Consider the following 10,196-nt stretch of genomic DNA (forward strand, 5'->3'; position numbering starts at 1 on the left):
TAACATAAAATAACATCAAGTTCAATAATAAATAAAATAACTGTGCAGCTGTGGTATAACTTGCATCAAGTTCAATAATAAATAAAATAACTGTGCAGCTGTGGTATAACTTGCATCAAGTTCAATAATAAATAAAATAACTGTGCAGCTGTGGTATAACTTGCATCAAATTCAATAATAAATAGAACACAAGTGTTATAACTTGCATCAAGTTCAATAATAAATCAAATAAAAGTGTTATAACTTGCATCAAGTTCAATAATAAATGAAATAACTTGCTTGCATCAAGTTTAATAATAAATAAAATAAAAGTGCCACTTTGCAATCTTTGCAAAAAAAAAAAGGAGGAGCTATGCATTTGGCAAGACAGGGCAAGTGAACATGAGTTTTACAGTACTCCAGCATTAGTGGCTGCAATGAGCCTGTTTTGCACTGCACAGCTTTTCAAATCAGGGTTGCAGGCTTGACACTGCCACTCTTAAGTCATGCTCAATGTTCAGCTGAGACCTGTACTTCGTTTTGAGTGAAGCAACAGCTGAAAATCCTATCTCACACAGATAAGATGTGGCAAAGGGGAGAAGAATGGACACAGCTCTCTGCCCGATGAGTGGATATTGATTAGCCTGCCACCCATCCACGCAAAAGTTTGTTCCGCTTAGCCCGGCCCCCATTAGTTACTGCTGCTATGTCTGTCAAACTTTCGCTCCTACCTAGAAATTTAAAGCCTACAGGAAAAATAAGTAATTTACATTTATTTATATAGCGGATTTCACAGACAGAATCACAAAGTGATTTACAGTGTGTATAGAAAATGAAAGCATAGTAAAAAAAATAATCTAAGAATATAATTTAAAAAAAAAAAATTTAAAGTGACATTTCCTCCCGTTCCTCGCGCCCCACCTGTCATGTCTCTATTCCCCACCAGTGGGGCGCGCCCCACACTTTGAGAAACGCTGACATACATATACATATATATATATATATATATATATATATATATATATATATATATATATATATATATATATATATATATATATATATATATATATATATATATATATATATATATTTACAGTATATAGTAGAGGCCAAAAGTTTGGACACACCTTCTCAGTCAATGTGTTTTCTTTATTTCCAACCCCATTGATAAAGCAAGAAATTCCACTAATCAACCCTGATAAGGATAAGTGAAAACCATTTCAGGTGACTACCTCTTGAAGCTCACCGAGAGAATGCCAAGAGTGTTCAAAGCAGTAATCAGAGCAAAGGGTGGCTTTTTTGAAGAAACTAGAATATAAAACATGTTTTCAGTTATTTCACCTTTTTTCTTAAGTACATAACTCCACATGTGTTCATTCATAGTTTTGATGCCTTCAGTGACAATCTACAATGTAAATAGTCATGAAAATAAAGAAAACGCATTGAATGAGAAGGTGTGTCCAAACTTTTTGCCTGTACTGTATATGTGTGTGTGTGTGTGTGTGTGTGTGTGTGTGTGTGTGTGTGTGTGTGTGTGTGTGTGTGTGTGTGTGTGTGTGTGTGTGTGTGTGTGTGTGTGTGTGTGTGTGTTTGTGTGCGTGCGTGCGTGCGTGCGTGCGTGTGCGTGTGCGTGCGTGTACTGTCTATACTGTCTAGCCTACATACATAGATATACTGTATAAGTATAAATACATACATACGGATGCCTATATATACATAGATATATTTATATACATGTATAAATTAGGGGTGTAACGGTACACAAAAATTTCGGTTCGGTACGTACCTCGGTTTAGAGGTCACAGTTCGGTTCATTTTTGGTACAGTAAGAAAACAACCAAATTGGCAAAATCTTCCACCAAAAATATTTTTCTTAGTGGAATATTTGATGTGAAGTAATCGGAACCTTGGATAGGTCAATAATTCATAATAACATTGATTTTGATTCAATATTATGTTTTGAGCAATGACAGTTTGAAAGAAAAAAAAACAGCTTTGTTTTATTAGTCAACATTGCAACTTTTTCTGAATTACATTTAACCTTTAAGCTTTTTTATTTCACTTTTGTTATGTTTTTGTTTATTTTAACAGTATTATTAGAATGTGCCGTGGGCCTTTAAAACATTAGCTGTGGGCCGCAAATGGCCTCCGGGGCACACTTTTGACACCCCTGCTATAGATAATAGAAAATGTAATCTGATAAATCTATGGATAAAAAGCAGAGCCTGGCGACGCATGCGCGTTTATCATAACTCTCTCGCTCTCTCTGTCTCTGCCCCTCCCTCACCAATGCTGCTGCGCGCACAATTTGTTTTGTTTTTAACCCCTTCTTAACCCTGAACGTACATTGAAAATACACGCAACCCTAACTCAAAATGCCGGACATTTGAGGCATTTAAGAAACTCTGCCCTGACAGCTCCGCAAAAGATGACATGTCCGGTGAAAAGAGGACGTATGGTCAGTCTATCGTAGCCCGTTAGCTGCTAGATGCCGTGTGTTGTGCCTCGGTGTGCATTGCTTAAACAACGTGCGTTACGCTACTTAATATGTCCGTGTTGAAACTCGTTCGGTACACCTCCGAACCGAACCGGAACCCCCGTACCGAAACGGTTCAATACAAATACACGTACTGTTACACTCCTAGTATAAATATACTGTATATATATACAGTATATATGTATATATTTTTTTATATATATTTATGTATATATATATATATATATATATATATATATATATATATATATATATATATATATATATATATATATATATATATATATATATATATATATATATATATATATATATATATACATATAAATATATAAATATATATATATATATATTTATACATGTATATAAATACTATATATATACAGTATATTGCCCATCCCTAATAGCACTGTGGCCTATGTCTACTCTTGCATAACATAACGTGTTTATATGCGAGATGAAAGGGATAGAGAGACGAACGTTAGTTCGAGTTCTTATTTAGTGATATTCGCCATGCTGGCTGGATGCATGTGGATTTTCAAATGGTTTCGCAAGCCGGATGAAATACTTCCCCAGGCCGGGAGTTTGACACCCGTGCTCAAAATAACAGAGTGCTGTGCTGTTTGGAAGGACACGCTACAATTAACAGTAAAAAAAAAGACCCCGTACAATAAAAAAGTGCTTTGCTGTTTTTAGGATTCAGCTGCAAAAATGTTAGTTAAACTGAACTGGCGATGCAGTCTGGTGTTTTTCACAAGCTGGATTTGGATCTATCACTTGCCAATAGGATACAATGATGCTCCATTAAATTAAACTCTACCTAGCAACAAGTTGCAATGTGAACAGGAACAGGGATCTCATTACATCGCTAACTTTTAAAATTTCAGTTGTAAAGTATGTTGCCATGAAAAGATTGTATTAATATGAAGATATGTTAAAATTAATGAACCTACTTTTGGTGTCCATTTTGAGCTGCAACATGCAGAGGCAGCAGTCCTGAGACGGCAGGTTTATTCGCGTCTGCATTTTTGGACAACAACAGTGCGACAATGTCTTCGTGGCCATTTTTGCTGGCCTCATGCAGCGCCGTGACACCATCACAAGTCTGCAAGTTTACATCGGCCCCTATAAGGAAAACAAGTGTGCAAACTATAAAGTTTCATACCAACAACGAGCACGCCAGCAATTGTTACCTTTTCCAATGAGGTAACTGACGGCCTTTGAACGTCCTAGTTGAGCTGCTACAATGAGCGGTGTGACGCTGTACGTGTTAGACGGGTTAATCGTGGCTCCGGCGTCTATGAGGATGTCACACATTGTTATGTTGCTATGGGATACGGCCTCGTGGAGCGCTGTCCAACCCTGAGCACATCGCTGGTTTACTGTGGCCCCGAAGGAGAGAAGGAGGCTCACTATGTCCACGTTGTCCAACCTGCAGGCTGCCGACACACAAATATTACCATTAATAATAAATGTTTTTATAGTCAACACTTGAACACACATCACATATCCAATAAAAAGGCTTTGGACGATGATGCAGAGTTTTAATTGACAGTTTTGGAAAGGTATAGATCAGGGGTCGGCAACCCGTGGCTCCCGAGCCGCATGCGGCTCTTTGATCACTCTGATGCGGCTCAGCTGCATATTTGCCGACCCCCCCGATTTTTCCAGGAGACATCCGAATTTCAGTGCCTCTCCCGAAAATCCCCCGGGGTAACCATTCTCCGATTTTCACCAGGACAACAACAGTGAGGGCATGCCGTGTTGGCACTGCCTTTAGCTTCCTTTACAACCTGTCGTCGCGTCAGCTTTATCACCATACTATCTGCCTGCCGGCCCAGTCACATGTTGTATGGGGCCTCTGTCTACACACGTAAGTGACTGCAAGGCATACTTGGTCAACAGCCATACAGGTTACACTGAGGGTGGCAATATAAACAACTTTAACACTCTTACTAATATGCGCCACAATGTGAACCCACACCAAACAAGAATGACAAACACATTTCGGGAGAATATCCGCACCGTAACACAAAATAAACACAACAGAACAAATACCCAGAATCCCATGCATCCCTAACTCTTCCGGGCTACATTATACACCCCCGCTGCCACCAAAACCCGCCCCCCCCAACCCCGGCCACCTTAACCGACGCACAGAGGGGGGGGGGGGGGGGGGGGTTTGGTGGCAGCGGGGGTGTATAATGTAGCCCGGAAGAGTTAGGGATGCATGGGATTCTGGGTATTTGTTCTGTTGTGTTTATGTTGTGTTACGGTGCGGATGTTCTCCCGAAATGTGTTTGTCATTCTTGTTTGGTGTGGGTTCACATCGTGGCGCATATTAGTAACAGTGTTAAAGTTGTTTATATCGCCACCCTCAGTGTAACCTGTATGACTGTTGATCAAGTATGCCTTGCAGTCTCTTACGTGTGTAGGCAGTGGTCGCATACAGCATGTAACTGTGCTGGCACGCTGTTAGTACAGACTGTAGAGGGCGCTAATGGCAGTGCCATCACGGCACACCCTTATTAGTGTTGTTTGGGTGAAAATCAGCAGACATTCGAGAGAATAGTTGTCCTGAATTACGGGAATCTCTCGTAAAAATCGGGAAGGTTAGCAAGTATGACGCTGTCAAGCGCCATTCATATAAAACTTGCGAAATAACGTCTCACTGGCTGCGTGTCTGAGACCCCTGGTTTATACATAGCACAAAGCAAAAAAAAACTTTGTATGCAGTGTTATTTCATTTTAAATTTCAAAAGAGTTTTGTGGCTCCCATTGTTTTCTTTAATTTGTGAAACGGGTCAAAATGGCTCTTTGAGTGGTAAAGGTTGCCGACCCCTGGTATGGATCAAACAATACTGTATGTTTATTATTGAGCTTGTAGTTTGTAGCGATGTGTGATCCTTTCCATCTGAGGCATTGATTTTCAAACTGAGGCACGGGTACCACGAGTGGTATGCCAGGCTCCATCTACAGTTGTGCCAAAGAATCACTTAATTAAAGTACTATGTTTTATTTTCCCATATTCAAACACATTGTTACTGTTTAAATTGTGTGTAATGTCACAGTGGCCTAAAATACTAAATATACTTGATAAATTAAAGGTCTGCCATGATTTCAATGAATACTTAGGCCTACTATGCTACTGTATTTTATTGTTAACCAAAATATTAGGTTCTTAGTATGATGCAGTGCAGTTCTATAAGCAGAGCAATCAAACAAATATGTTTTTGTCATACAAAGAACTAAGCAATTGTTCTGGGCGCCATTCTCTATAGGGCGTTTAGAATAAGAATCAGAATCAGAATCAGAATCAGAATAGTTTTATTGCCATTGTTTGAGAACGGGTTCACAAACTAGGAATTTTTCTTGGTGCAATCGTGCAACATAAAACACATATAACACATATTTGGTAATAAAAAGAGCTGTAACTGAGCTATCAGATCATGTTATAGACTTAGAAGGAATTCAAGGAATTCAAGGAGCTACTGTTAGGAGTTATTGTTCATTTGGAGTTTAGATAGGAAAAAAAGATACATTTTTGGGGACGCCAAGCAAAAATAAGCTAGAACCTCCACCGGATACAGGGGGACGTTGCTATATTTAGCACTTTACATATAGTAAAAATAATCAAAATTAGGTCAATCTATGCTAAACTATCAATTCATGAACATTAGAGGTGGGCTGTATCGACAGTATCGATAAGTGTAGTATCAGTATCAGACTAATACTAGAGTGATAAGATCAATAGTTTTTTTAGTTGTTGTATATGTCTATTTTCCTAAATATCTTTATTTTATGTGTTGTTCTTGTTGGTAAAAAGTGCAGCAGGGATAGGCTCCACCATTCCTGTGATAAGCGGTAGAAAATGGATGGATGGATTTTGTACAATTGACTTTATTTTGCTGAAACAATTGAATGTACTATTGCTTGGATATAGATACGACGTCACGTCCGGCTCACGTAAGATGCCTGTTGGTCAAATGTGTACTGTGTGCCATTTAGCCTTTTTCAAAGAAAAATCCCTTATGCTTGCGTCGTTTTTAGATTTTTTACGAACCGTTCAAAATGAGAAAAGCATAAACGTTTCTTCAGAGTTCCTCGAGAGGTAAACAAGAAGGGTGTAAGAGTGCAAGATTTTACGATAGACGACCAGAAAAGTGGCACGCACTTCATTCCAAAGGGACCAGAGAACACGCGAGTTTGCACTGATCTCTTTGTTTAAAGGCCTACTGAAATGAAATGTTTTTATTTAAACGGGGACAGCAGATCCATTCTATGTGTCATACTTGATCATTTCGCGATATTGCCATATTTTTGCTGAAAGGATTTTGTATAGAACAACGACGATAAAGTTCGCAACTTTTGGTCGCTGATAAAAAAAAGCCTTGCCTATACCGGAAGTAGCGTGACGTCACAGGAGGAAGGATTCCTCACAATTCCCCGTTGTTTACAATGGAGCGAGAGAGATTCGGACCGAGAAAGCGACGATTACCCCATTAATTTGAGCGAGGATGAAAGATTCGTGGATGAGGAACGTTAGAGTGAAGAACTAGAGAGGCAGTGCAGGGTGTATATTTTTTCGCTCTGACCGTAACTTAGGTACAAGGTCTCATTGGATTCCACACACTCTCCTTTTTCTATTGTGGATCACGGATTTGTATTTTAAACCACCTCGGATACTATATCCTCTTGAAAATGAGAGTCGAGAACGCGAAATGGACATTCACAGTGACTTTTATCTCCACGACAATACATCAGCGAAGCTCTTTAGCTACTGAGCTGACATGATAGCATCTGGCTCAAATGCAGATAGAAACAAAATAAATAAATCCCTGACTGGAAGGATAGACAGAAGATCAACAATACTATTAAACCATGGACATGTAACTACACGGTTAATAATTCTCAGCCTGGCAAAGCTTAACAATGCTGTTGCTAACGACACTGAAGCTAACTTAGTAACTTAGCAACCGGACCTCACAGAGCTATGATAAAAACATTAGCGGTCCACCTACGCCAGCCAGCCCTCATCTGCTCATCAACACCCGTGCTCACCTGCGTTCCAGCGATCGACGGCGCGACGAAGGACTTCACCCGATCACAGATGCGGTTGGCGGCTAGCATCGGCTAGGCGTCTGCTATCCAAGTAAGTACTCCGTGTTGTGTTGCTACAGCCAGCCGCTAATACACCGATCCCACTTACAACTTTCTTCTTTGCAATCTCCATTGTTCATTAAACAAATTGCAAAAGATTCACCAACACAGATGTCCAGAATACTGTGGAATTGTTCAATGAAAACAGAGCAGTTTGTATGGTGACACATTGGGTACGAATACTTCCGTTGCCGTCGTGACGTCACGCGCATACGCATCATACATAGACGTTTCCAACCGGAAGTTTAGCGGGAAATTTAAAATTGCACTTTATAAGTTAACCCGGCTGTATTGGCATGTGTTGCAATGTTAAGATTTCATCATTGATATATAAACTATCAGACTGCGTGGTCGGTAGTAGTGGGTTTCAGTAGTCCTTTAAGGTTTGTTTGATATACTTTTAATGTTTAGTATTTCCCATTTAAGTATTATCTTAATATTATTTGTATTTTATCTTGTTTCGGAGTTGTTCAAATGCATTTTTGCTACGAGTGTTGTGTAGCGCACCAAGTCACCGAGTCTAAATAAAATAAACAAAATGTGAACAAAAACTAAAAGAGTTAAGCTTTAACCAAAGACAACAATCATAATTGAAGCGTTCAGCACATAAACAACATTGAGATCCATAGTTATATTTTGATAAAGATGGGGAAACGGCGAGTGCAACAACAACAAAGCAACAAACCCGACTGTAGACGCATAGTTAAATCATCAATTGCAAACTTACTCGAGGAAAAATGATGCATGATTTATCCTAGAGCATCTGATACCAATTTCCTTGACCCATCCACATACAAAGAAGTTGTAGACCTCCATGCTTTTCCAAGTTTTCACCTTTTTTGTCATGTAGAATGACGTCTGGAGCACAAAATAGCTCAATATGTCTCCTTGGGATCACATGACAAATCTTTTGATAACGTATAGGGATCTATTACATTGCATAGTTGGATTTTATGCTCATATTTGTTTTTTGCAGGAAGATCTAGGCCCCTTGCATACTCAGATAGTTCACGCGCTGCTTGTTGCACAACAGCTATATTGGCTTGGTTGACCACCACTGTTTTTCACTTCCGGGAAGAAGTCACGTGACGGAATACAAGCAATAGAATAGAATGCCTTTAATTAATATTATTTGTTAACCACGCTATACTGTTGGATAAGCTCAGAGCAATCAGATTTGACAAAACCTCATCAAGCTGGATGCAATCTTACTTGGAGGAGAGGGAACAGGTGGTAGAGGTGAACGGCATCGTGTCCCACCCCCCCTCTCAGTAAGCTGTGGAGTCCCCCAAGGCAGTATATTAGGGCCAGTATATTAGGAATTGCTATCTCTATTATACCCTTACTACTAGGGAATAATTGTATTATTTTGTTAATATTGTTACATTGTCCTAAAATGCCATATTTATATTTTACAACATTTTTCATAAATAAGCTTGTATATCTATTTATCTTATTGGTTTATTTTAATTGTATTTAAAATAGTTTATTGTTTTACTATATTCAACAACATAAAGACGAAATCACAAAATCATTCTGTGATCTTAAAAAATCTTGAGTGAAAAAAGGTTGATTTCAGTGTCGGCAATACTGTCTCTGTACTTACTTGGCATTGGATCAATACCAGACTTTTCCCACCCTAATGTCCATCTTAGCTTTGTGGTATAAGTGATCAAGCAAAACTGTGTGATAGCGAATACATCTCATTAATAATGTTCAAAGTATTTTGTGGGCCAATGCAAATGATCTGCTGCTGGGCCCACATTTTGGACAACCTTGCTTTTGGTCATGATATCAACGATGAGCGTATAATCCACAAGTCATACCTGCGTACAAAGGGGTTTCTTTATTCTTGCCACTGATGTCAGGATCAGCTCCAGACTCCAGAAGACATGTCACACATGATAAATGTACACCAGATACCGCAAGCAGCAAAGCCGTTTGTTCCTGCAAGGTGCGCTTGTCTGCAGAACTTAGATGCACTGGAGCGAGAAACATCACACAATGCAGGTTATGAAGCAAATACGTCTGTTTGAAAGTAGGAATACTCGTAATTTGCAGTAAAATACATTTAAGTAAGGTCCTCAAGCACTCAGCCTGCCCTCTATATGCAGCATGATGCAAAGGGATCCAGCCTTCTGGGTTCTCCCTCATCAGGCTATGAGGAGATGTGGCTGCTAGCTCATTAACAGCCTCCACATCGCCCTCTCCGATGATAAGGACCACTGGGTCAACATCCCTAAAAGAGGGAGGAAATTAGACTGATTTACATGCAGTTAACCAAAGTAAACAGCACATAAGCCAATCTGAATTGTCCAATGTTCCAAATAGTTATTGAAAATATAAAGCGTGCACATCTAAATTGACTTCCACGTAGTCAAAACATTTTTATTTATGTCAGTGTTTTTGGCCCTAAACAACTGCATACCATATTTTAAACATATTTGATTGCTCCAAACTGCTTGTCACTTTCAGCTGGTATTCTGTGTGTACATCATAGCTGGACCTGTATGTCTGTAGCTACTGGAAAATGTTGTTTTATGTCAAAAACTAGTCC

General features: G+C 39.2%; 1 protein-coding gene across 2 annotated transcripts in view; it reads right to left on the reverse strand.

The window, feature by feature from the left end:
- The window catches only part of LOC133646641 (ankyrin repeat and SOCS box protein 2-like), a 29,522-nt gene that overhangs the window by 10,499 nt on the left and 8,827 nt on the right, over positions 1–10,196 (reverse strand). For both annotated transcript variants that reach the window (XM_062042223.1, XM_062042222.1), the window contains exons 2-5: positions 9,709–9,878; positions 9,466–9,621; positions 3,673–3,918; positions 3,433–3,604 (exon numbers count right to left, since the gene is read on the reverse strand). In XM_062042223.1, coding sequence (XP_061898207.1) covers positions 3,433–3,604; positions 3,673–3,918; positions 9,466–9,621; positions 9,709–9,878 — 744 coding nt within the window. The remainder of the gene's footprint in view (positions 1–3,432; positions 3,605–3,672; positions 3,919–9,465; positions 9,622–9,708; positions 9,879–10,196) is intronic.

The sequence above is a fragment of the Entelurus aequoreus genome, linkage group LG03 (assembly GCF_033978785.1).
Source record: "Entelurus aequoreus isolate RoL-2023_Sb linkage group LG03, RoL_Eaeq_v1.1, whole genome shotgun sequence".
NCBI classification, from domain to species: domain Eukaryota; kingdom Metazoa; phylum Chordata; class Actinopteri; order Syngnathiformes; family Syngnathidae; genus Entelurus; species Entelurus aequoreus.